Consider the following 27,307-nt stretch of genomic DNA (forward strand, 5'->3'; position numbering starts at 1 on the left):
ACACGGGCAGTTTTAAAAAACACTTTTCTCACAAAAAATCCTCTCTACAAAGAGGAGTGAGGAACATAATAGCAAACTGGCAGTAAAATTATACAAAACAGATGTTTAACAATCCATCAACATCTGGTTGATAAATGCATATTTTTATTGTAAAGAAAATCTCAACACATAAATTTGCATCACCATCATTTATCCTCTGCTGACGCCTTTAAAGCTTTTTACTGGTTATAAAATCAGCAGACTGGATATTTAAACTTGAGTTTTTGTGATTTTTGTATCCATCAGCGATGCCTCGTTGGAGCTCTGTGTGATGCCAAAAGATGAAGACATTTTGCAACTGGTATGTATCTGTTCTGTTATTACTTCAAATTCACCTCATTAGTCCAGATTTAATCAATATTTTAAAATGAAAACTGTTTCAGCGACAATCCATCAATAATGATTTAGCTCCCTTTTACTGGAGCAGCAAGCAGAGATGAGATTAATTGGTTTGCTGTGTTTTCCTCACTGAAGCACCTGGGGTCTCACAGCAAACGTCACATATGGAGGCAGTAAATAGTTTAGTTCTGGACTCACCTCGGCTGCCGTTCTCGTCATCCTGCAAAACAAACAGAGAGGAAATCCTGTCAGATGGTTCATTAAAACTGTTTATGGAAATTATATTATTACTTTACTCTAATTCCCAGAAACTTAGAAGGTACTTTGCAGGAAATATATTTGCATCCACAACGGTATCAGCAGATGTTTGTCATTTTTTAGCGTATCAATCTTGGTTTAATAACTAAAACTGATCCAATATTAAAAGAAACCTAAATTCACATTTTGCATGTTTTTGTAATTCCATTTAGGTTTCTACTGCTTCTAAAAACAACCCATAAAAAATGTATTTTACTCACTTTTAATCGAGTTTTTTTTTTTTTTTTTTTACGTTTTGCTTTGATTCTTATTCTCTGTAATTATATCTGATAGCACTTTGAGATTTTAGTGACTGAAAAGTGTGTTACAAATTAAATTAATCATTATTAAATAAACATCCAACCATTTTCCAGTGGCTGGCCGTTTCAGAAACTTCCAGATTAAGTAACATTCCGCAGGCACTGTGCCGTTACCTAGCAACCCCAGCCAAGCCCCGCCTGTTACCTAGCAACCCCAGCCGAGCCCTGCCTGTTACCTAGCAACCCCAGCCAAGACCTGCCTGTTACCTAGCAACCCCAGCCGAGCCCTGCCTGTTACCTAGCAACCCCAGCCGAGCCCTGCCTGTTACCTAGCAACCCTAGCCGAGCCCTGCCTGTTACCTAGCAACCCCAGCCGAGCCCTGCCTGTTACCTAGCAACCCCAGCCGAGCCCTGCCTGTTACCTAGCAACCCCAGCCAAGCCCCGCCTGTTACCTAGCAACCCAAGCTGAGTTCCAGCCTGTACAAAGTGTTACATTTACAAAGTTTTAACCTGTTGAGAAAACCTTCTGTGGTAGGTCATCGAGCATTTTGATTTCCTAACACACAATCAGGTTTTAAGTACATCCTTTAAAAGTCTTAATCTATTGTAATTCCATTTAGGTTTCTACTGCTTCTAAAAACAACCCATAAAAATTTATTAATCTAAAATTAAGATCTTAAATGTTTTTCGTTATTTTTTTTTTATTATGTAAGTTGGCCTTAAATGCCTTGATCACAGATCTTAAATTTTGGTGTGGCAGGAATTTTCATTCCTGCCTTGCTTTTTTCATTTGTGGGATTTTTCTGTCAGGCAAAAGTTGAGTTGCACTCAGATGTCTGATGCTAATATACTCTTGGTAGGTAGCAAGCTTATTTTGTGTCTTTCATAGGTAAGCATACATTTTTCACCAGATGGATGGACGACGTTCGTTTTTGCCACTGGCTTACTTCTGTTACCTAGATTTAAAGGGTTTTTTTTATCTTAAATTTTATCCAAACTGGCATTAAAAAGGTCTGAAAACAACAACCCTGCAGTGATTCAGTGAGCTTGCAGAGAATGAGTGTTAGCATGAATCACGACCAGCTGGGTGAGATTAAAGATGTGGAAGTAGTCAGAATGCAGTTGTATCACACAGTGAAAACAGGAGCCGATCCAGACTTCATGCTTCACGCCGTTCTACCGATCAGAACCGTGCCATAATCCAGTCTCGGTCCAGAGCTGCGCAGACCATAAAGCAGACCAGCGCTGACATATTTCCACTTGAAACTTAACCAAAAGTACTTTGTAAGATATTGTTTGTTTGTTTTCTTCAGTGCTAAAGCTACTGTTTATTTTACTGGGATGTTTTGTGAAAGACCAACACAGATTAGTGCAACGTTTAGTTCTGGACTTCAACTCGGCCATTCCATCACACAAACTGTATCTGAATACAGTATGTGTATATAAAATACTAAGTATTTTTTGTCTAGTTTCTAGCTCAAATATTTTTATTACACTTGAAATAAGACAAAACTATCTTACAAGTAACTTTTCAGCAAGATATAGGATCTTTTTTTAAGTAAATAATTCCTTAACATTGATTGAAAAGTATTAGTTCCACTGGCAAAATATTTCACTTATAACATGGGCAAAATGTTTTGTTATAAATAAAATAATTGTCTAGTGGTACTAGTTTTGTTTTCACCAATATTAAGGAATTATTTTTTTAAAATGAGCTGATATTTCTTGCTGGAAAGTTACTTGTAAGTTATTTTTGTCTTATTTGAAGTGAACTAAGATATTTACACAAGAAACTAGATAAAAGTACTTGGTAAGATTTTGTGCTTTTGCAGTGCATATTGCTGGATGTTTATATGCATTGAAATGCATCACCATGTCTTAAAGGACCAATGCATGAACAGACAGTGAGTGGATATTTTGAATTATTTCCCGAGAGATGCTGAGCCCACTCGGTAGGGAGTGAAGCTGCAGTCAGCTGACTCCAGTTTACAGCAAACAAACATCCAGCAATGCGCGCCGCCGTGCAGAACGTGCAATAAATGCCAGGAGAGAAGGGAAGATGGAAATGCCTGGGGATGCAGAAAGCCCTGAGGGAGATGCCTGCAGGTGAGCGAGACGACAACAGAGGAGACGTAGCGACTCTACGGGAGAGAAGAGGCGGTGTTGGTTTATGGGGAACAGAGGCAGGAAGACATTATGGTGCATCTTTAGCACAATTAATCAGGTCACCAGAATCACACATTTTTATTTTGTCTTAGCACATTTGGCTCTTGAAAACTGGATTTTGTTTCTGGTTCTGGATGCAGACTAATAAGGCAACTGATTCACAAAATAAGGAAGAAACAGAATTTTTTTTTAAAGGTTTGTCTTGTCCTTTAAAACCAGCTGAAATAAATTCAAAAATATTTTACTTAACCCAAACCAGGTCACATCCTTAAAAAGTCTTACATATATTCTTGTAAACAAAAAGGCCTTAAAATGTCTTAAATTAAAAAAGTAAGTTGGCCTTTAATATGTTTATTACAAGTCTTAAATCTTGTCTTGACATAATTATTTAATTTTCTACGTATTTTGTTTTTCTGTCACATTCAGACATTTTTATTGCGTTCTGACTGGAGACCGCTGAGGCTACCGCTAATTAGCTGCTAACATGCTCTTAACAGCTAGCTTGCTAGCTTTTTGCATCTGCTATTCGGCCGGATAAAATTTGTATCTTAATTTCTATCACCAATGGCCTTAAAATGTTTTAAATTTGAGTTTGTGAAACCTGCTTTTGATTCAAAAGTGGATTTTTTAAATTGAAAATATTTTTAAAATATTTTTCAAAATATTTATTTAAATATTATTATTTAAATAAATAAAAATTATTTACTTTAAATAAATATATTTTTTAGAATTTTTTTAATTTAAAAATTTTTTTTTAATAATTTTTTTTTTTTTTTTTTTAATAAATAATTTTTAAATTTGTAAACTGTAATCAGCCACGGTTTAACGGTCTAATTTCTCTCCTCTGTTTCTGTAACATTGTTTCTTATCTCTTCATACACTAAAAAAACACAAAATCTTACCAAGAAGTATTTTTGGTTTAGTTTCTTGTGTAAATATCTTTGTACACTTAAAATAAGATGAAATTAGCTTACAAATGACTTTTCAGCAAGATATATTTACTTGCTTAAGTAAATAAATCCTTAATGTTGGTATTTTTAAAAAGTGCTTGTTCCACTGATTGGTTATTTTATGGACAATAAAACATTTTTCCTGTTATTTGTGAAATATTAAGCACATTTTCATCAATATTAAGGAATTATTGACTTTAATCCAGTGTCTATTGTTGCTAAAAGTTACTTGTAAGTTAGTTTTGTCTTATTTTATGTTTTTTAAGATATCTGTAATAGAAGCTAAACCAAAAGTATTTGGTAATATTTTGAGTTTTTGCAGTGTACTCAGTTATTTTTCTTTTTCTAACCCTTTCTTTCTCTCTTTTCCCGCTTACCTAACCTGCGGACTGCAGTTTTCCAGGGATATCACTGCTCTGGTAAGACGGGAAAACCTGCCAAGCTAACACCTCCCCTCCTCCTCCACCTCTTGCTGGAAGTGGAACCAGTAGAAATCCCCCCGTGTTTTCCACCAGTATCTGTGTTTCTGGTTGAAGCTTTGTTGATCACTATTGGCTTTTCTTTCGCTGTGATGACATTATCCTTCAGGAGACCACAAACATTCCCTCCCTGTACTTTCCGCAATCAGGAAATTAGTTTGTGTTTAACTGGAGGAGTTAGGATCCAGAGGGAGCTGTAACCTGACACCACAGGTAGAGCCGGCGCTGTTGATTAAAGTCCAGTTACTCTCTCTACCTTTCATTTTCTCATCAGTGTCTGCACTGAAGGGATGAGGAAATATGTCAGTGTCGGATACAAACAGGAAGTTTTCTTTTGTTTTTTCCCCCTAAGAGGATTTTATTTATGAGATTTAATTAGCGGTTTAGTTCAGGTTAAATCAAAGATGCTAACGGAAGTACCGCTAGTTGGGAAAAGCAAAAAAAGGAAACTCGGATGGGCTCGGTTCTTGTGCTTCAGGCCAGGCTCTCCGGTACAGAAGGTTGGTATATCCGCAGGAAATCTCACTTTTTTTCCATTTAACCCCATCATTTTGGGTGAATAACGTTAAAACTATTAGCTGCTTTTCTGCCTTCATCCAGCTGTTAGTCAAGCATTGATCGCCCTCCTGTGATAATCTCATCAGCTCTCACAGAGACTGCAGAGGACGTATTTTTAGAAACGAGCGGAATCTGTGAGGGCAGAGAGGAACATGGAGATGGAGAAAGCAGGGAATTTATTCAGGAATTTAAAGAAGAGCGGCGTCGGTTTCAGATTAACTCCAGATTATTTTTTACAGGATCGTTTGAACCTTGTTCACATTTTCAATGTTGTCTCTCTTTATTTTATTTTCACAAGATGTCAAAATATTCTGAAAGGTGCGGCGTGCATTTATATTTAACCCCACTTAGTAAATACTTTCTAAAACCACTTTCCAGCTGCTTTAGACAGTTGTAATAAAACTCCATCAGCTTTCCGCATCTACTTGCCCAGATTCTAAATTTAGCGTTTAGTTGTGGACTTTAACTTGGCCATTTCATTATGTGAACACATGTATGTATGGCTGTCTGTGCACTTCAAAAACTCAAACTCTTGCAAAGTATTTTTGGTCTAGTTTTTGGTGCAAATACCTTAGTACACTTTAATTAAACAAACTTACAAGTAACATTTTAGCAAGATATAGGAGCTTGTTTTAAGTACTATTTCCACTGGCAGATTATGTCACTTAAAATAAGACATTTTTTCCATATAGGTAAAATAATCTGCCAGTGTAACTAGTCCTTTTTTAAAAATTAAAATTAAGGAATAATTGAGTCAAAGCTCATTATCATGTTGAAAGTTAGTTTTGTCTAATTTCAAGTGTACTAAGATATTTGCAACAGAAACTTGATAAAAATACTTGGAACAATTTTGTGTTTTTGCATTCTCCTTGGTGGTTGTGCAGGAGGGTCCACTTTTGCTTTTCAAAGATGTACGGTTGTATAATTGCGCATGCGTTTGCAGTTATTTTCGTGTGTGAGTGTAAACATTTATTTGGATTTAAAGTGATAAGACGTCATAAAACGTTTTTATTCTGAAAGTAGATTAAAATCTCCTTTCAGAATTATGTGCAAAATTATTATGTAAGAATAATTCTGCACAAAAAATGTAGCGAAAATGTTTTGTATAGACCACAAACGCATCCTAAGCTGTTCAGAGAAGCATACTAGGTCACCTTTACTGGATGTAAGAGGAAAAGAGAGAGATGCACACCACACTTTTCAGATTAACTGCTTCCTTTCTTCACAGGTTTAGGCTGCTTTGCCTCTTTGTACTCTGAAGTTTTTTCTTCTGAAGTGAGAAAATGTGAAAACGTTCAGAGGATTCAGATGTTTTTACTTCAGGACTCTGTAAATATTGTCGTATAATCTCTTGCAGGCGTATTCCCAGGATGCATACCTCAAAGGAAATGAGGCGTACAGCGGAAATGCCCAGAACATCCCGGAGCCACCTCCCATATGCTACCCTCGGATCGAGCTGAAGGCGGCGGCCATGACGCAGCCGTCCGACCTGGGGCCCGCCAGGCGACTGGCCCCCAAGGACAACAGCAGCCGGCCCGAGGTCCCGTCCGTCAGCAACGACGGCACCAGGACTCCAGCCGATCCGGTGGACCGGGGGTCCCGGCTAGCTCGGGCCGGACCCAGCCACCGAACTGAGGAGAACCGGTACCGCTCCCCAGCAGATCGACCCAGGCCCCTCACCACAGGATGTCCGCCGTACCCAGAGATGTTCTCGCCGTTGGTGCGAGCGCCGCTCGCCGCCACGTCGACGGACACGTTCTCCACCACCACCTCCCCCACCGCCAACCACTGCTCCCCGTCACCGCCGGCGCCGACCACCTCGCCCCACCAGAACATCGACTGGCGGACCTACACCACCTACAAGGACTACATCGACGCCAAGCGGCTGCACACATACGGCTGCCGCACCATCCAGGAGCGCCTGGACAGCCTGCGAGCCGCCACCAACTCCGCCTATGCCCCGAAGGCCGCCGCCGCCGCCTCCCAGGTCCGACGGAGGAGCGCCTCCAACGAGCGCGGGCCGGACCCGACTGCACCGCCGCCGCTCCGCAGCGCCTCCCAGGAGCGCCTGGGCGGCCCGCCAGACAGGACGTCCCGCCACTGGCCTCGGAGCGCCTCTCAGGATGCTCTGCCGTTCCCCGGCGCCGCCCGGGTCGCCAAACCCCGAGCCAGGTCCTGCGACCACATCAGCCACAAAATGGAGGACAAACAGGAAACAAGCAGGCGAAGTTTAGCTCCTCCAAAGCCGGAGCAGTGGCTGTCGAACTCGCCTGATGTTACGAAAGGTACAACAGATTCTGCACTAGCGGTCAGAGCGGACGGCCTCATAATGAGGCCTTCGCGCCTGCCTGTCAAAAACTCCCTCTGCGACCTTTCCCCCACCTCGTCCGCCATTAAAACCACAGAGCCTCTCCAAGACCAAAGAGCCAACGCTGTGGGGAACCACCTCGGCTTTTCCCCGCTGAACCTGCAGCTCCGCGGCCGAGCCGACAGCCTGAAGATGGAGAACCGATCCGAGTCGGGATTAGCTGCCCGGTCGTCGTCCTGCTCCGGCGCCGCCTCCAGGCTGCCCACTCTCAGGCCGATGAAGAGCGAAGTCCTCACGATATCCTCAACCGCCACTGTCACCCAAAAACCAGTCGTCAAGGAGACGCCAGAGCGGACTAACGGTGGTCTCTCAGAGGGCGTCGAAGGACCCGATGCCACGGTCGTCGTCCTACGAAGGGACAAGACCACCGGAGGCGCCCGCGCCCGACCTCCGTCCTACATCGACAGGCAGCGAGAAGTGAAGTCGCCACCGCTGGTGAAGGCGGGGTCAGCGGACGCGGCAATGTGTTGGGCATCCAACGAGACGCTGCTCAGGAGGCTGGGAGACACGAGGCACAAATCCGGCTCCAGCAACCTGAACGACTCGCTGGACTCCATCCCCTTCATAGGTGAGGCAGCAGCTGATGTGTCCGACTCCAAACATGCACTTCCTGTTAGACACGCTGATCTGTCAGCGCCGAGCAAATCGATTCAGATCGATACGGATCATCAGAAACCAGTTCTGCTGATTGGATGTTCAGGGGAAGGCATCCAACCATCCATCCATCCATCCATCCATCCATCCATCCATCCATCCATCCATCCATCCATCCATCCATCCATCCATCCATCCATCCATCCAACCATCCATTCATCCATCCATCCATCCATTGGTTTGTCCATCCATCCATCCATCCATCCATCCATCCATCCATCCATCCATCCATCCATCCATCCATCCATCCATCCATCCATCCATCCATTCATCCATCGATCAGCTGTTTTCAAGTCATGAGTCTGTCTTCAGTCAGAGGCCTTTTTGCAGTCATTTCTTGCTACAATGACTGCTACTGCAGATCCATCATCATCCATAGGAACTTTTTGAAAACTCAGATAAGTGATCCTCGTGTGCTGGCTGTTTTACATATTTTCTGAGAAATTTGTTTAAATTTAGATAAGAAAACTGGAGACATTCTTTTGTCTCCCGTCTAGATTTGCTTATCAAAGTGGAGAAATTAAAAAACCTTCCCTGCTAGAAAAACAAAAAGTCTTTTTATAAAGTCAGAGTTGCTGCCAAACATAACAAATTATCATCCAGGCTCGTTATTGGCTCCAGTTTGTGGTGTTTTCCTGGTTTTGGTTTCATATTTACTCTACAGCCATGGGAACCAAGAAATCAGCAAAAAAAAAACATTATTCCTCAGAATATTTACTGGTCTGTTTTGCTCCTTAATTTGGCGTAAAGTTATTGATATTTGATCTCTGTGATCGCCCGGCCTCTCTGACCCAGATATGATTCATTCCTGACATATTTGTCCTCTGTGGTTATTTCCTCCTTTGCTCTTCGGGCGTGCCATCCTGCTGACGGCTCCTATCGGCCTTTATGACACTGGATGATTTAACGCCGACTGGCTGCTCATGTAAAAGTGAAGCCGTCTGGCAGCTTATCGGGCAGAAACGTCACGCTGACTGCTTCGTCTGTCTGCTTCGTTTTGTTTTTGCCGTGCTGGCTCTTATCGCTGCATTTATTGCCGCCTGTTAATGTTTTTATTAAAGTTGAGGCGTCAGGTGAGGTGAGAGTTAAGCTTTGTGCTGGTATTTAAACTCCTGGATTGCAGAAAGTCTGGAGAGGAATAAATGAGACTTTAATAAAAAATATAAATCTTTGTTCTTCCGCAGTGAGAACATAAACTTTCTTTTTCCAGTCAGGTCAGTTACAAGTTTATTATCGAATCCAACACAGGAGAAATGTGTGGGATTAATGTGTTTAGTATAACTCAAACAATCACTTTTAGGTTGATCAACTGTTTCTTCAACTTATTTCTTTATTTATGTGTTAAATTTGACAAGTCAGAGTGATTTTTTTTTTTCATTTTTGTAAGTTTTTAAAGTCATAATTTTTAACAGGATTGTCGATGTTAAATTATTAAATGGTTAAATTAACAAATATTCATTTATTCTTTAGTAAATACTCATATATATATAATTTACTATATATTTGTATTGTTGCTACTTTTTAAAGCTTTTAGTCTGATCCCCCAATGCTGAATGTTATTGTTAAATTAATCAACACATTTGCCATTTTGCTAGTTTTTAAAAAAAATTATTTTTAGTACAATCTCTAAATGTTATTAAATATTAATATTAAATTAATATTTTTTTGTTTTAGATTTGACAGGTTTTTATTTTTTTTACATTACCTTTTAATAATATTTGTATATACCTTTTTAAACTTATTTTTAGCAAGTTATTTTTTATTTACATTTTTAAACGTATTTAATGTTTGATTTCAATGTTTGTTTTTTTATCTTTGATTCAGCCGGTTATTTTAGTTTTTGAGGGTGGTTGAGTTCTGGATAAAATAGTTGAAATGGTAATTGAATCTTTGCGTGTTGTTTGTAGCTGTAAAATACTGGCTAAAGCTGTGTAATACATGCCTCAACAGTGGATTAATCGTGTTATTCATGTATAATTAAAGCAACACACATTTCATCTATAAATAACTCTGACTGGTGACACACAGAAACGATGTTTTATGCTGAGGTTTAGCATTCGCAGATGTTTTTTGGCTCCAAGTCCAATAAAAACCCAAAGCAAAACATTAAAACTTGTAAATTCAGTTTCCATCCCAGATCCTGATTATGGATCGAAACCACTGACTAAACCAGAACATTCTTTAATCCTTCAGTCACATTTCCAGCCTCTGTTAACATTCCTCTGTCTGTTTGACTGCCTCATGTTGTTTCTTCTACAAACCCGTGATTCTGGTTCTGATTTCTGATTTACGAGGGAAATTCGCCTCTTTTCTCTCAACCTCTGGGCCCTGATTTGTGTCCTCAGACGAACCGTCCAGCCCGAGCATCGACCAGGACAGCATGCACATTCCCGCGTCCGGGGTGATCTCAACTCCCCTCATCACCACCATCCCACCCAGCCCCACGTCTTCCTCTCCTCTCATACGACGCCACCTGTCACACGATCAAGGTACTGTCAACGGATTGATTTAAATTAGGACAGCAAACATTAATCTACTAATGATTAATTATCGATTAATGGTTTATTAAATGAAAATTAGTTCCAATAGATTAACTAATAACGTCCGCTTAGATCTGTCGTTAGTGTTGTAGTTTGACCGCCGTCCAGCAGAGGGCGCCGCTGGTCCTCCTTGAGCTGAGCCGTTGTTCATTCTTAGACACAGACAGAAACAAAGATGGCGGAGCTTAACGGAACGGGAAAGAGGAACTGTCCTAACAGAGTCCGTCGTTGGATTCAAAATTCACTTAATGCGGTTCTGTTTTAAAATATAAACACTCGATTAGCTCCTTAAGTTTCACATTAGTAGCGCTACATGACGGAGCAACGTCAGTTTATCAACCAAAAATCACAAATTTGCTTCGAAGGCGAGGATGATGTGACGACAGAAAAGCGGTCGTGAGTTAATGAGCGATGTTTTAACATTAATACCACACCACAGACAGTAATTTTATATTTTAAAAAAACTCTATGTTCACTGGGAATTTAGTGCTTCACATATTTTGCTCTGGTTTTGTAATATTTCATAAAATCTCTTTAAGTTTAATAATGTAATTGAGACCACAGCCAGTATTTAGTACGGCTGAAAAAGTAATGTTAGTTTTTATTTAAATTCAGTATATTACGAAGAATTTAAACCTTTATGTCAGACGATTAGCTCTCTTGATACAAAATAAATCTTGGACTTTTAAGAAAATGGCTCCAATCGCTTGATAAGATTAATCAACTTTAGATCAACTCATTAATCGATAACTTGCATCTCTAATTTAAATATCTTGTTTAAAATAAATGAATGTTTAATATATTTGTGTCCATTTCTTTTATAGATTCTCTTCATCTCTCAGTTATCGGGTCAGACTCTGGTACCAAATCTGAGCGGTCCAAATCATACGATGAAGGCATCGATAATTACCATGAGGAGAGCAGAGGGTGAGTTACAGCCACTGTCTGAGTGAAATTTAACCCCATTCCTACACTTGTACATTTATGATAGATTAATAAAAAGTTTTTTTTCTTTGATTTAAATGTCTTAAGTCACAGAATCAACATGTGACTAAAGATAAACGTTGATCGAATTGAAATTCACCATCCAGTTTAAGTGATGTCCAGTTGTCTGGCTGTAAAATGAAAACAACTAATGTCTTGTTATTTGTTGTGAGTGTTCGGCTCTTAAATCTCCCAGCAGCAACAGTAACCAAGCCATTTTGGCCTCCTTAAATATAATCAAACTCTCTGGATTTTAGTGTTTGTTTGCTCAGGCTTCACTTGCACTCTAGAGAGACGTTGATGTTTGTCTGAACCACCAACACAGCTTCAACAAACAGAACTCCAAACCACTGAAAATGCAGCAGCTCTTTCAAGTCTCCTAAAATTTCATGTTTTGTCTCTTGCACTCAGGAGGTCTCTGCTTCCTGGACTGAAAGGTTTGAGGAAGGTACGTTTTCCCGTCTGTCCTTACATAACCTGCTTATCCGCATGTCTTTCTCTGTAGTTTATCAGTCTTTTAGTTCACACCCACAAGATTAATGTTCTCCTACTGCAATGTGAATATATTATGAAAAACACAGACAGATATATAGTCAACGCCAAGTAAATCATTGATAGGAAAGGTAATATGTTATCGTTTTTCTTTTATAAAAATGTTTGCTAACTTGGCCAGATTTTGCATGTTTGTTAGTATTTTATTTATTTTTTATGTTTCAGGCTGTAGACAGGTCATCAGAAGATTCTGGGTCCAGACGAGATTCCTCATCAGACGTCTTCTGCGACGCCACCAAGGAGGGTTTGCTACATCTGAAGCAGCTTCATGCAGATAAGGGAAAGGTGTGTATTCTCTCTGCACAATAAAGATGGAGGTAGCTATCTGCCAATATGCTCTTGCTAGCTAACTAACTATGAGGTGTAAATGCAAATTTTGACAAATATTAAAAAAAATAAATAGATCAAATAAAAGTATATATGTATTAGGTCTGAAATAATCATGAACTAATTTAGTTATTGATTAAACTTTAACTGGAATATTTAGACTCAAAAAGATCATTTACTGAAAGAAAATAATTAAACAAAACTCGTACAAAAATTTATACATTGTGCATTTCAGATTAAAACACTGTTGTAAATATGTTTTAGCCAAAACTCCTCAAGTGGCAGTTTTAGCTCCACCCTGTTCAGATTTACTTAAAGAATTATATCTTGTTGAATTTTAAACAGTAAAAAGTTTAATTTTTAGTTAAAAACGGCATTGGATTATTTATTATTTGCATTTTAAATACCTAATATTGTTTAAAAGAGACTTAAGTGGTTAAAGGAAAAAACTGTAGAATACAATTAATTGATTAATCATCAGAATAGTTGACAGATTACTAAAATAATTGTTAGTTGTAGCCCTAATACATTTGTCATGATGCAGGTCATAATAGTTCTAAAAATAATAATGAATTAAGACTTTTTAAGACCTTAAAAAGTCTAAGTCTAAAGACTTTTAAGGTCTTTCGAGGTCTTAAAAAGTCTTTAATCTGAGTTGGTGAAACCTGCAGGAAACACACACCTGATCTACTGTAGTTATATTGACAGTAACAGCCGACTGTTTTGGGTACACTATGAAGTCAATGTTTTCCCTCTGCAGCGAGTCGGAGGAGGAAACCGGCAGTGGAAACAGATGTATGCCGTGCTGAGAGGCCACTACCTCTGCCTGTACAAAGACAAGAAGGAGGGCCAGGCCCACGCCAGCTGCCAGACCATAGAGGAGCCGCTGCAGATTAGCATCAAGGCCTGCCTGATCGACATCTCCTACAGCGACACGAAGCGCAAAAACGTCCTGAGGCTGACCACGTCGGACTGCGAGTACCTGTTCCAGGCGGAGGACCGGGAGGACATGCTGGCCTGGATCCGAGTCATACAGGAGAGCAGCAACCTGGATGAGGAGGTTCATCTTCATCCTTTGCTGAGATCATCACTGTTTGCATGTTTGGCCTTGAGTTGGTGCAGCAATCTCCATCTAAAAATGTTAAAGTGATGCAGTGAATGCACTTCTGAAGGAACTGAATTCAATCAATTGATTTTTAATTTGAAGGTTTAGTTTTTGGAAAATCTGGATTTTTTTATTATTATTTTCCACCAACAAACTTTTTGGGTTTCCGAGTGACACAAAAATTCTCACAGCCTGGCCTTAATCTGTAAAACTCACAGAAGGGATTATTAAAACAAAAGCCACTTTTAAAAATATTTCCTGTGACTTGTAATTTCGTTTTTTAGAAAAGAAAGCACGAAAAACAAACTGATTCTGGTATAAAAAAATTGGACAATAATAATCAATTGCTAAAATAATCGTTAGTTGCAGCTCTAAACTGCTGCATCTTATTTTCTTCTTCTCTTTCATTTAGAACGCGGCTTTCACCAGCCATGACCTCATCAGTCGGAGGATCAAGGAGTACAACACCTTGATGAGGTGAGGAGACAACAGAGACGTCTTTGGTGGTTAGAGCCTTTCGATCTGAACTGAAATCTCAGTTTGTCATTAATTTGATGGTTTCCTTCAGTCCGACAGGCAGTAAGACCGAGCCGTCGCCCAGGGCGTCGCGCCAGTCGCTCAGCATCAGACAGACGCTGCTGGGGGGCAAAGGAGAGACCAAAGCAATGAGTCCGCACTCACCCAAACCAGAGCAGGAGAGGAAGGGAATCCACAAAGGTGGGAAACTTCCCCTTTAAGTCACGGTTTCCATTCAGCCAGACTAAAAAAGCGCCAGGGTTCAGTATGTGCTGATGCTACTCACTGTGTGCAGATGACACCAGCCCTCCCAAAGACAAGGGGACATGGAGGAAAGGCATCCCTGGGCTGATGAGAAAACCGTTTGAGAAGAAGCCGTCTCCTGGAGTCACATTTGGAGTCAGACTGGATGACTGTCCTCCAGCTCAGACCAACAAGGTGAGGCCAGTCTGTCCACAGTTGGCTCCAAACGCTCTTTAGAACATGCTCCAATAAATACTTCAGTCTCCATCCTCAACAAGCTCCTTAAAAAAACACACCCAGCTGCTTCTGGCAGTAAGTTCGTGTTTTTTGGCGTTTGGAAAATGAGCCTTTGCAAAGTCACAAATCAGTAGGCACTTCCCCGTTACCTAGCAACCAAAGGAGAGTTTCACCCGTCACCTAGCAACCAAAGCTGAGCTTCCGGAACATTTGGTCAGCTGGTTTATGGCTGCTGTGGTTGACTCACGATCCAGCTTCTGCTTTTCAAAGATGTGCGGTTGTATAACTGAGCTTCTGTTTGTAGCCATTTGGGGGGCGTGGCCAACAGCAGCTTATTTGGATTTAAAGAGACAGCACGCCCTAAACAACTCATTCTGAAAGGAGTTCACAATAGGCAGAACGGAGCAGAACAACATCTGATTATTTAACATTGATTTTGTGTAAAAAATATAATTAACATATTTTGTATCGGCCATAAACCGATCCCAGTCTGTTCAAGGAGGAATAATAGGTCAGCTTTAAGGATCAAAATCTGCTTCCTTCCATCCATCCATCCATCCAACTAACTTTCCAACCATCCGTTTTTGGACCCAATCTGATATCAGACAGTGAGAACGTAACACCCATTTGTCCTTTTATAAAATGAATGTAAGAATCTGGTTTCATATATAAAATGTGTTTGAATCAAATGAGCGTTGTGCTGTTCATTTGTCTATTAAGCACCTAAAGGTGAGGTCATATCAGTTTTTTTATGTGTTTTCTTCTCTGTCCTCCAGTTTGTGCCTCTGATCGTGGAGGTTTGCTGTAAGCTGGTGGAGGAGAGAGGCCTGGAGTACACGGGCATCTACAGGGTCCCTGGGAATAATGCTGCCATCTCCAACATGCAGGAGGAGCTCAATAACAAGGGAATGGGCGACATCGATATCCAGGATGACGTAAGTGTCCTTCATCGATCTGAATCCTAGAACACCTGCAGGGCTCCGTCCTTGTTAGGTTAGGGTAACACCTGCCACTTATTGACCCTCAGGATAAAGAAATCAATATTTTGGATCGTTTCTCTTGCAGAAATGGAGGGACCTCAATGTGATCAGCAGCTTACTGAAGTCCTTCTTTCGAAAGCTTCCTGAGCCACTGTTCACCAACGGTGAGCTGGTTCTGCGCCCCACCTGGTGGCCGAAGGGGTGAACTGCAGTTATAACAGACTGTTCTCCCTGCAGACAGGTACGCAGATTTTATAGAAGCCAACAGGATAGAAGATCCAGTGGAGAGACTGAAGGTGCTCAAGAGGCTGGTGAGCAAAACTCATGAAACTCACCTCAGAATACAAGAACAAGGTTTTCAGGGATCTGTTTCAATGTACAGTTTCACTGTAGAACTCTGGGTCGGCTGGTTCTGTCAGAACTGGCCAGAACCGGTCAGACTGGGTCAGGATTCATTCGACTAACCATCCATCCATCCATCTTTCCATCCATCCATCTTTCTGTCCATCCATCCTGTTTTCATCCATCTGTCCATCCATCCATCCATCCATCTTTCCGTCCATCCATCCTGTTTTCATCCATCCAACCATCCATCTGTCCAACCGTCCGTCCATCCATCTAACATCCAACAACCATCCATCCATCCATCCAACCTCTTTCCAATCATCCATCTGTCCATCCAACCGTCCGTCCGTCTGTCTGTCCATCCGACCGACGTCCAACCAACCATCTAAACCATCCATCCATCCATCCATCCATCCAACCTCTTTCCAATCATCCATCCAACCATCCGTCTGTCCATCCATCTAACATCCAACAACCATCCATCCATTCATCTGACAAACCTCTTTCCAATCTTCCATCTGTCCATCCAACAAACCATCCATCCTTTTTCCATCCAACCGTCCGTCCATCCATCCATCCGACCGACCGTCCAACCAACCATCTAAACCAGGGGTCCCCAAACTTTTTCCTGCGAGGGCCACATAGCTGTTCCTTTCTGTAGTCGGGGGCCGGTCTCAGGTTTTGTAGAAAGAAATCTTAGAAAATTCTTGTCGACGGGGGGGGAGGCTGTTCTGTCTTTGAAACTGTCGAGCGGGGGGGAGCGCGACGACACATTCGCGCTTTTAGATAGATTTTTACCCAGAATGCAAATGGAAAAAACCGTGAGTGAAACGGTGACTGGGACTGACTAGTATGTATTCCATTGAGGGAAAGTTAGTTTCACTTCTGCTCAAAAGCCCCCTGGTGGTTGAAGAAAAAACCACATATAAACCGGAAAATACAATATATGAAAAAAAACACTGAATGCTCTCTGGTATGAGGAGGCGGGCCGGATCCAGCATTGTTCAGGGGGCCGGACAAATGACGTGGCGGGCCGGATCCGGCCCGCGGGCCGTAGTTTGGGGACCCCTGATCTAAACCATCCATCCATCTTCCCATCTGTCTATCCATCCATCCATCCATCTTCCCATCTGTCCATCCATCCATCCATCTTCCCATCTGTCTATCCATCCATCCATCCATCTTCCCATCTGTCCATCCATCCATCCATCTTCCCATCTGTCCAACTAACTTTTTATTCATACAATTAACTATTTATCCAACTTTCCATCCGTCCATCCTTTGGAAATCTAGAAATTGTCATATTTGTATATTTTGTGCAGCTCCATGAGCTCCCGGATCATCACTACGAGACGCTGAAGTTCCTCTCAGCTCATCTGAAAACTGTAGCTGAGAACTCAGAGAAAAACAAGGTTACCACCTCATAACTTCCACACCTTTTTAATTTAGCTTTAGACGTAGTTTAGACTGTAAACCCGCCTCTGGTTTCCGCTGTCAGATGGAGCCGAGGAACCTGGCCATCGTGTTCGGCCCCACGCTGGTGCGCACCACCGACGACAACATGACCCACATGGTGACCCACATGCCCGACCAGTACAAGATAGTGGAGACGCTCATTCAGAACGTGAGCCGCTCATCCTTCGTCCTTTTAAACATTAAAAACTGGAAGTTTGGCTTTCATAGCGTCTTGTTTCCTTTCAGTACGACTGGTTTTTCACTGACGATGGGAACGGAGAACCAGTGGTGAGTTAACGCCGTTCAGGATGTGAAGGCAGTTCAGTGAGAAACATTTAGTTAAAACATGAAGGTTTTTATTTGTAAAACTGATACAAGAGTAAAACTTCACAGTATTCCTCATTTAAATTTTGGATTATTTTCCATGTATTATAAAATGACTCTTCTATCATTGTGACTTTATTATCGTTTTATTACAACTTTATTTCTATTCTCTGTTGAAGTGTGGAGGGCACCGTATGGTAATAATAGTTTTTTTTGTGTTTATTCATACCAGTAGGAAATCAGATTCATTACAATATTATGTAATATCTTAACATTTGATAAGGAGAAAAGTAATGTATTATGAAATACATTTAAAAAAAGATTAATTTGATATAAACATGTAGTGAAACGGAGCCTTTTGCTCTTTACGTTGTCTAAAAATAGTTTTTTGTTGTTTAAATGTGTGGTAGTTTGTCATTTCATTTCCGTATGGATAACTGCGGTCAAACTTCGCTCTGCTCTTTCAGACCGTTTCCCACGAAGAGAGCGCCATCGAGTCTCAGCCCGTCCCCAACATCGACCACCTGCTCACCAACATCGGCCGCACTGGCACGTCGCAGGGCGACGTATCAGGTAACGCGTTTCCCCCGCCGCGGGCGAGCCGTCCTCTGTCCCGGCCCAAAGCGTTTAAATCGATATTGTTGACGGCGCAGCTTCTCCCCGAGCTTCTCCCTTCGCTTCTTTGGCTTCTGCAATTTATCTGCGTCTCTAAAACGGATGCAAACAAATTGCTGTTTCCTGTTTTACTGGATTTTCTTGATACACTTTGCAAAATTATTTATACTCCTTGAACTTTTTTTTATCTGTACTATTGGGATTTTATGTGATAGAGCAACACAAAGTAGCTCTTAAGGCTAAAGTGCAGAAAAAATATATATATATTTTTTAAACCTAGCAGCTCACGCTTTGTTTTTTGTTACATCAACATGATTCTTCATAGTTACTGTAAAATAAATTCAGTTGTAACTTTGATTTTATCTTCTAGAGATGTTGATTTTTTTTTTTTTTATGTTTTGGTTTTAATTCAGCATTTCAGTTTAAAAGTCATAATTTCAACATGGAGACGCCCATAAACGTTGTTAGCACTGCCTTTTACAAACATAAGCTAACATTAATTTCTTTCAGTTTAGACTTGCAGGCGCTACATATAACATTGACTTTAGAAACTCTTTTGCATTTGTGTCTTATAAAGTAAACATTTTGCCATGACATTTTATTACTGTTGATGCGAGGAGCGGCCATATTGAAACAGGAAGTACGCCTGATTTCACTGAATTACAATCCAAAACCACACAGCATTCTGGGAGATGTAGGCAGATAAAAAACTTCAGCTCTCACAGCCAACTTTGTCTCATAAGTTATTTGCACACACACTTTTTTAAAAATATAATAATCACATAAGTTATTTTATTATTTATTTATTTATTATTTATTTATTAGATTTCTTAATCTGGGACCTAAGTCCAAATTTCGTACCACAAACAAGAAAAGGTGGTATGAACGCTGGAATGCTGAATCCTAAATTGGTGCAATCAACTAACTCACTCATTCTTTGGTTACCTAGCAACTCACACATTTTTTGGTTACCTAGCAACTCCCTCATTTTTTTGGTTACCTAGCAACAACCATTTGAGTAACTTGTGCAGCAACAATTTAAGGTTTTGCCACTCTGCCTCATAACTGCTTAAAATAGAAAACAACGTGGAGTGAAAATGGGAAAGGTTTTCACCCCATGTTTTTCCCATTTTCAGTATTTCAGATATTTAAAACAAAAGAATAATCAATAACTATTGGTAGTGACTGATATGAAACGCTTGTATCTTGATATTTCCGGTTGTATCGTCCAAGTAGTTCAAGTTCTAGCTGTGTCGAAAATTAAAATGGTTGAACAATATGCTACTTTGTGTTGATCTACCACCTAAAATCTCTCTAAAACGCAACGCATGACAATGTTCAAGGTGTGTAGATACTTCCTGCAGGGCGCTGATGTTGTTGGTAAAGTAAAAGGATAAAAGATGTGATGTTGACCTGGGCTGTGCTCCCCTCCCCTGATCCCCCTGCCTACTGTTGCACTAACTCGGCATGTTCTTTCCACATCAGTGCAGATGTTTTCACAGTAAAAGGCGACCTCTGATCCCTCTGTCTCTAGTGAGGCTCTGTCGGGTGTCCTAACGGCTTTCCCAGCATTCACACATACTGATCTTGACACAGGCCAAGTGGGCGGAGTCTATCACGCCGTGATGTCTCTGATGGACTCTGTAATGAACAGCTGGAACTGTAGGAAGAAGGAGGATTGTTGCCGGCACTGTAGCTGCCTAGTCTGCAGGAACCCGCAGGTGTTTTAAACCCCAGAAAGATGAGGCAAAGCTTTAAAAAAAGAGATAAAGCAACAAACCCTGGGGGGGAAGCAGAGCGGCGACACGGTACAGTCCCCCGGTGTTGCGGGTTTTCTGTCAGAGTTTACCTAACGCAGGCCGGTGCTGCTGTCTGAAAGGCTCTCCGCTGTCTCTCCTCACTGTCTTACAAGCTGGCCTGCAGGAGAGATAGCATGGTATGGTTCCTACCTGCACATATTTACCCTCATCTGTACTGTATGTAAGGGGAGCGGAGGGGGGCTCGGCTACGAAACACAAATTTTAAAGCTGGAAATGATTATTATGAGGTAATCACTGACCATAGGTTCCCTCACCCACACTCATCTCTCTCATGTAGCGTCCTCTCTTCTCATATAGCTAGCCCCTCTGTGACCCCCCTGTCACTTTTTCTTTTATTTCAGTCGCCATCTTTGTCGTATTTGTGTCTCGTTTCATCTCACCTCAAAATTGTGTCGCGCTGAATCGCCTGCTCTGTTAGCAGGTCAGTTACTGTTCAAACTTTATGTCCTGTAAAGTTTCACTGGCAAATGTGTGTAAAAAACATAAGAATTGTATTGTCTTTTATTGCAGTACCAAAATTTCAGAGTAGCATAACTTCTATTCACTAGTTGGCCTGTTACACGTCATATCTGATAGATGTGTAAATTTACTACCATAGGATGAAATAGTTGAACCCCCTTTAAGAAAACTTATAATTGCCTATTTTAATACTTAAAACACCAAATATACTTAAATATGCATAAATTATATACTTTTTGTACTTTCATTTGTGTTTCCACTGCTTCTGCAATCAGCCCAAGCTTTTAAAAAAAAAGCTAATTAATGTCTTGGTGTCTGGAAAATTAGCCATTTCAAAAACGTCCTGATTGCTAAGCCGCATTATGCCGTTACCTAGCAACCCGAGTGGAACTCAGCCCCGTTACCTAGCAACCCGAGCAGAGCTTCAACACCTTTGGTCAGCTAGTATTACCGATGGAATCACTGTATCATGACTGCTGGAAAAGACCAGTTGACTTACTATTCAGAAACCTGAATTCTTGTGGGTTGTGCAGGAGGCTAAACTTCTGCTTTTCAAAGATGTACGGTTGTGTAATTGCACACCTGTTTGCAGCCATTTTCCGTGCGAGTGTAAATGTTGAATTGGGGGGCATGGCCAACAACAAGAAAACAGCTCAAAATAAGCAGAACTGACCAGACTAAAATCTCATAATCTAATGCAGATTTTGAGCAGAAATGTAATGAAGAGGTTTTATATAGCCTATAGACTGATCCTGATCTGTTCAAGTTATTAGAAACCGTCTACCGTTTCATTTTTTGACATTGACACAACAAACTGATTTCTGGGTTAATTATTATTAAAGTTCAGCCAAAAAAGATCAGTGTCCTTTCCTCTAACTGTCATCATCTTCTTTGCATGGCACATTATCTGCTGCTGTTCACTACTAATGTTTCTCTCATCATCGTTTTCACGTTCAGGTGTGTCATTCAGACGTCCCGTTCAGGTGTAACATGGAGCTCACCTGTTTGTCTGCTTGCATGGCCTCTTGTCTGCTCATCGGTCTCGTCTAATCTCCTCCCACCTCATCCTTTCCATGCTCTCACTCATCAACATAACATTTTATTTCTTCTTAATCCGTTCCCCAGTGTTGCACCTCCTCTTTTGTGTTATTTATTCTCATGTAAGATCATCTAACGTGTCATTTTGCTCTTATTTTTCCCCCCAACAGATTCACCAACTAGTGACTCAGCTAAATCAAAGGTGAGTGTGTCCAGGTCGCTGGTCGTTTAGGATTACAGGAAGGAAATCGCATGAAAATCGCTTTGAAGGTTTCACAGCCTGGAATCGCTGGCTCTGCTTTTAAGAAATCCTTATTTGATCTGAATAAAAAACATCAAGTTTCACGTTTTCACTGAATAACAAGAGCAAGTTTCTGTTATTATGCCACAAAAAATTGAGTTAAAAGCTAAATTAAAGAAATAAATCTGCCTATGATGGCAAAGATGTTTAAGTGAGAGAATCCTAATTAGTAATATCGAGGAGTGAAACATCATAAATAAGAATATTAAGTATACTGTTAATACGATTTATTTTATTTAAACAGGGACAATATACAGTAAACGTTATTACATAAGAGGAGAGATCTGCTGTTCCTGACCCAGTTGATGCAATAAAACTTACAGAAACATTGCACTGCTTTTTATTTAACAATACTAATTTATTTATTGCATATTTCTCCTCCTTTTTAGATCCGCAAATACGTTTATTTCCATTTTCATCTTCTTAGTTCCGCGAAACATCACTTCAGATTTCTGAGTGTGGTGTAGTGAGACAGTGGTGAGGTGTGCGGGAGGTGAGATTATCTTCACGCTCCGTCTATTCATGATAGACAGGAAGACGGTGGAGCTGAAGCTGGACTTCCTGCTGGAGTATCATCGTGTTTGCAGACGATATTGTGATATAGATTCATGTTAGGGAGAAAGTGGAAGAAACGGGATTCATACGAGTGCTTGAAATCCTTGGAAATGCTTTACATTTCGGTGTTTTCAAGGTTTGGAAAGTGCTTGATTTCTGTATAAAGTCCTTGAAAGAATTTGATTTTTAAGCTGCACAGTTTTGTAATAAAGTGAAACCTAACGTTGGATTAAAAGCCTAAATTTAGAAAACATTAACAGTTTAAACCAGATATTTTCATACAGCTAATAAAAAGAAGAAAAAATCTCGCTGTCTGACATAAAATCAAATCAAACTTTTCTTGTTGAACGTTAGTGACCAAAATTATTTTTATTTACTAAAATCCAGAAAATGTAGCAGGAATATTTTTTTAAATTTTATTGTATTGTTACAATGTAATTAATTTATTCTGTGTATTTTTGATAAAGTTTGGCTGTTATTTTATACATTAACCTTATTTAAATTGGAGGACTTTTTGTTAAATATGTTTTTTTCTCTGATTAGCCAGGTGCATAATGTGTGTAATAGACATTTTTGTCTATTACACACTAAAATAATTGTTTTTGTAATTATTTTGTAAACAAAATAAAAAAATTTGGTGCTGTTTTAGAATTATTTCCAATAAATTTATCTACATTTATGTTTACATTTGACTGTAAATATAACTCTGATACTATATTGATTAACTTGACATCAGGTGAGGCAGCAGTGTAGTAGAAGGAAGAAATACTGCCACCTGCAGGTGGGAGTTGGCATCACTTTAATCCAATGTTTTAACATTTGGCAGAAAATTTGCAATAAACTCACTGTTGATTTTGCGTGAAATAGTAAAAACTGGAGGACCTCGTTGATGTAATTTAGCAGAATACAGATAAAAACTGACTTGATAAAATAATATTAGAGCACACGGCCGTTTCCCTGCCACATTAAAAGCCACAGTGAGCTGGATTTCAGTCGTCAGTGGAGATTAAAAGGAGGCGCTGCTGTTCCATTTCGCTTCTCCTGCTCAGCTTCATGGTGGTGCTTGTGCAGCTTCTGCTTTATCTGCTGTAAAGCTGCATGGCGACAGTAGTGATGTGCATCCTGCTACGATGCCGCTAATGTTCCTCTTTCTCTCTCTGATCGGTGCGTCTCTGGAGCAGGTGGAGTACTGATTTAAGGAATGAGGGATTTTTTTCTCTTTGTCTTTACAAAGTTGAACTTTTTTCATTTTTGTATTCTTCTCCTCTTCTTTGCCCGATCTCCATTTTTCACTGCAGGGTTCCTGGGGTTCTGGGAAGGACCAGTGCAGCCGAGACCTCCTGGTCTCCTCCATCTTTGCTGCCGCCAGCCGCAAAAGGGGGAGGTCAAGGGAGAAACCGCAGCCTAGCAGCTCTGACGACGATCTGGACGCGGTCTTCTCCAGAAAGGAGATTCCTTCGGGACAAAAGCCGAACCACCACCCGCTGCAGGGCGACAAACTGAGAGCCGAGGAGAGGAAGGAGAATGGCAGAACCATCCACAGAAACTCGTTATTCCAGAAAGAGAAGACTCCACCCCGGCGGGCCTCACCGTTGCCAATCATCGGCGACCAAACGGCGGCGCAGAGGAAGATTTCCCTGTCGGATCCACTGTCCCAGCTGGAGGAAAACACCTCTGACCTCGGCACCATGAGCTCCGGGGCGTCCGTCCCCAGATCAAGGCCCAAAAAGTGGACCGGTGGAGCCTTCCTGGACCTGTCGGCGTCGGCCGGAGCCGAGGTGAGCTCAATCACCTCCGACTACTCCACCACCTCCTCCATCACCTTCCTGACCGGCGCCGAGTCCGGCGTGCTGAGTCCGGAGCTGCAGGGCGGGGAGGAAGCCGACGACGAGCGCAGCGAGCTCATCAGCGAGGGCCGACCCATGGAGACGGACAGCGAAGGCGAGTTCCCGGTGTTCGCGCCGGGAGGCGGCAGCGGCCAGTCCACGCCTCGCCCCACACAGAGTCAGGAGAAACCCAACGCCGGCGCACAGAAACAGGAAGCGCGCCGCCTTTTCCCCACGCAGCGCATGATCGAGTGCGACACTCTGTCCAGACGGTGGTCGCTACGGCATAAAACCGACAGCGACTCCTCGGCGGAGGGCGCGGCGGGGACGGAGGGGAGAGCCGAGTCTTCCAGCCGGTTGTCTCGAGTCTTGGAGGTGATGAAGAAAGGCCGGTCGTCGAGCAGCATCAGCTCGTCTTCACGCAGCGAGTCGGAGCGGGCCGAACCGGCCTGGCACCTGAAAATCACAGAGCGGCTGAGGTTCAGGATCCGATCGTCCGCCGACGACATGTTCGCCACGAAGAGCCAGATGCCCGACGCTCGGAGCAAGAAGAAGAACATCCGGCGGAGGCACACCATGGGCGGGCAGAGAGACTTCGCGGACCTGGCGGTCATTAACGACTGGCGGGAGCAGGGCGGCGTCGACCAGACGGCCGACCTGTCGGCGCTGGACCGTCTCAAACCCAGGTGCTCCTCTCAGGACCTTTCCTTCCGGGACTGGATTACCCATGAGCGGCTCTGCGGATCCGAACCGGGCGCGGAGGTAGCGCCCAAAGCTGAGCCGGAGGACGATCATCCCGAAGCTCCGGAAAAACCTCCGCTGGCGACCGCAGAACAGGTTAACGGCGGCGGGATGCGGGACACAAATAAAACCGCGCCGACATCAGACGCTCACCCGCACAAGCTGTCCGGAGCGCAGGTGACCCGCTCACGGTTTTACCAGTACCTGTAGACGGACAGACCCGACCAGAGTGAGTTCAGGCGTAAATGTGTGTATTTTAGCACAATATTTTTATACTAAAATATACTTTCTGTATCTAATGTACATACTGTGTATAAGCTCTGATGATTGTTACTAAACTAATAAAGATGAAGTTCTCTGCCATACTGGAACCGAGACGGAAAGGAATCGTGAACTTTCTCCTGCAGAACCGACCCGAGAGTCTTTACTTCATCACATGGTTCAGTTCTTCCTCATGTATGAAGAATGTATCACCTAGGGCTGGGCGACTCCTCCATTTATGGTTATTGAACATTTTATTGTTAGAAAATGGGAATTTTTTATTCACCAATACACTCCTGGGGTTTCCATGGTTCATAGTGACGTCAGCGCGCCCAAAGCCGCCATCTTGTTTTTACAACTTCTATTTATTTTTACTTTTGAATTTAGGTCAACTTCGTGATTAAATGTCAGGGTAAAATTATGATATTTTTAAAATAAGAATAAAGTTGTGCCACAACAAAGTTGGAATATTGTCAAAATAAAGTCGTAACATTAGGAGAATAAAGTATCAATTTTTGTTAAAATGTTGTTTTACAAATAATGAAATCACTTTTTAACACATTAGCACCAAATTATTGAGTAGCAGGACTATGAAACGATCGTGCAATTGATTTATTTAAAGTACTACACAAACTGAGCTGCTTACGTCAGATCATGATAATTTAAAAGATTTTTAAAGGGACGATTCATACGCAAAATTGCACCTTTATTCTGCTAATATTATGACTCCTCCCCCCCATAATTAAATTAAAACATCATACCCTACCCCTAAAACTGTCACAGAAGGGAAATAAAAATAAATTGTCAAATTTTAGATAAGCGGAAACAAGTTCTATTAAATTCGGACCTGGTACATATAAAAGCCCTCTTATTTTGCGCCATTTCGCCCAGCCCTAGCGTCACTCTTTCTGGGCTAATGCTAGACGCTTGTGACAATACTGTCTGTTTTTGTTCTGTTTGTACTTGAAGTACGTAGGAGTACCGACGGCTGCTTTCTGAGCTGCGTACTGCGGGAAGTTTCATTTCCGCAGCACATAAACATCAGCCAGATATTAGCTGGGACAACTGGAGGATGGTTATAGTTTTATCCCTAAAAAAGCGGGCTATGAAACGGTAATGATGAAATGCTGACGCTATCGTATGTAATTCTTTGGTACATTAGTTTTTATTTCCAAAAAAAGGTTTGTTTTTACTTGTGCAAGTTGTTTTTATCTCAAAAAAGAAAAGTGCCTCCTTTGTTTTCTTTTTAAAAGTCGTTTTTATAAAGTTATTCACAGGACTGTTTTAAGCCAGAAATCCAGTTTTCAGTCAAATCTACAACGACGTTTTGTTTTCTTGCCCTTCTTGTGTTTTTAAAGTGCAGTAAAAGGCACCAGCGCCTTTAACTGGGGAAAAATATATAAACTGGGTTTTAAACCTGTATGATACGAATGTTTGCTGCAGCAGAGCATGAGTTCAGTGCTCCCCCGTCCCAACAAACACTGGAAATAAATAAAAATCTTAAATATATATTCTGTCTTCCTGCATATTTTTGTTGCTTAATTTGTCTTGTTGCACATTAACAGGGTTTCTAGAGTTTGGAAGTGTTTTCAATTTCTCCATTATCATAAACATTATTGGGGAACCTCGGTGCCGTTTTGTCCGGTCCGTCACTCAGTTTTACAAATAAAAATCAAAGTCCACGGGAAGAACTAAATCACAGTAGATTGTAGTTCTGCTTACAAAAGTATGAATAAAATGTCGGAGAATAAAACGGGTAGATAAACGCACAGACAATCATGGCGACCGCGGGAAAAATTGATGCTTCAAATTGAGAAATGGACGAGCAAATGTTCTTCTCTATTTTCTTTATTTTTTAGAAGTGAAAAGCTAACCTCCATGGTCAGTTTGACCATCGATATATTACTGGTGATATATCAATGAGTTGTTTATATTTTTAATAGTGTAATTCTGTAAAGACGAAATATGTCTG

General features: G+C 41.3%; 1 protein-coding gene across 3 annotated transcripts in view; it reads left to right on the top strand.

Moving 5' to 3' along the window:
* arhgap21a (Rho GTPase activating protein 21a) overlaps positions 1-26,844 on the top strand; it is an 81,646-nt gene extending 54,802 nt beyond the window's left edge. For 2 of the 3 annotated variants that reach the window (XM_088001657.1, XM_014991989.2), the window contains 19 exons: positions 286-340; positions 6,447-8,025; positions 10,457-10,600; positions 11,476-11,578; positions 12,047-12,083; positions 12,353-12,472; positions 13,275-13,574; positions 14,032-14,096; positions 14,188-14,336; positions 14,431-14,573; positions 15,392-15,550; positions 15,681-15,759; positions 15,833-15,906; positions 17,263-17,352; positions 17,439-17,564; positions 17,642-17,683; positions 18,187-18,292; positions 21,822-21,853; positions 23,806-26,844. In XM_088001657.1, the coding sequence (XP_087857783.1) occupies positions 286-340; positions 6,447-8,025; positions 10,457-10,600; positions 11,476-11,578; positions 12,047-12,083; positions 12,353-12,472; positions 13,275-13,574; positions 14,032-14,096; positions 14,188-14,336; positions 14,431-14,573; positions 15,392-15,550; positions 15,681-15,759; positions 15,833-15,906; positions 17,263-17,352; positions 17,439-17,564; positions 17,642-17,683; positions 18,187-18,292; positions 21,822-21,853; positions 23,806-25,284 (4,882 nt within the window). In that variant the 3' untranslated portion in view covers positions 25,285-26,844. Of the gene's footprint in view, positions 1-285; positions 341-4,280; positions 5,032-6,446; positions 8,026-10,456; positions 10,601-11,475; positions 11,579-12,046; positions 12,084-12,352; positions 12,473-13,274; positions 13,575-14,031; positions 14,097-14,187; positions 14,337-14,430; positions 14,574-15,391; positions 15,551-15,680; positions 15,760-15,832; positions 15,907-17,262; positions 17,353-17,438; positions 17,565-17,641; positions 17,684-18,186; positions 18,293-21,821; positions 21,854-23,805 lie in introns of those variants that run through there. The other variant, XM_014991992.2, reaches the window with a different exon arrangement.
* The last annotated feature ends 463 nt before the right edge of the window (positions 26,845-27,307 follow it).

Source organism: Poecilia mexicana, unplaced genomic scaffold, assembly GCF_051168715.1.
Source record: "Poecilia mexicana isolate PSO_F unplaced genomic scaffold, ASM5116871v1 scaffold_20, whole genome shotgun sequence".
Taxonomy (NCBI): Eukaryota; Metazoa; Chordata; class Actinopteri; order Cyprinodontiformes; family Poeciliidae; genus Poecilia; species Poecilia mexicana.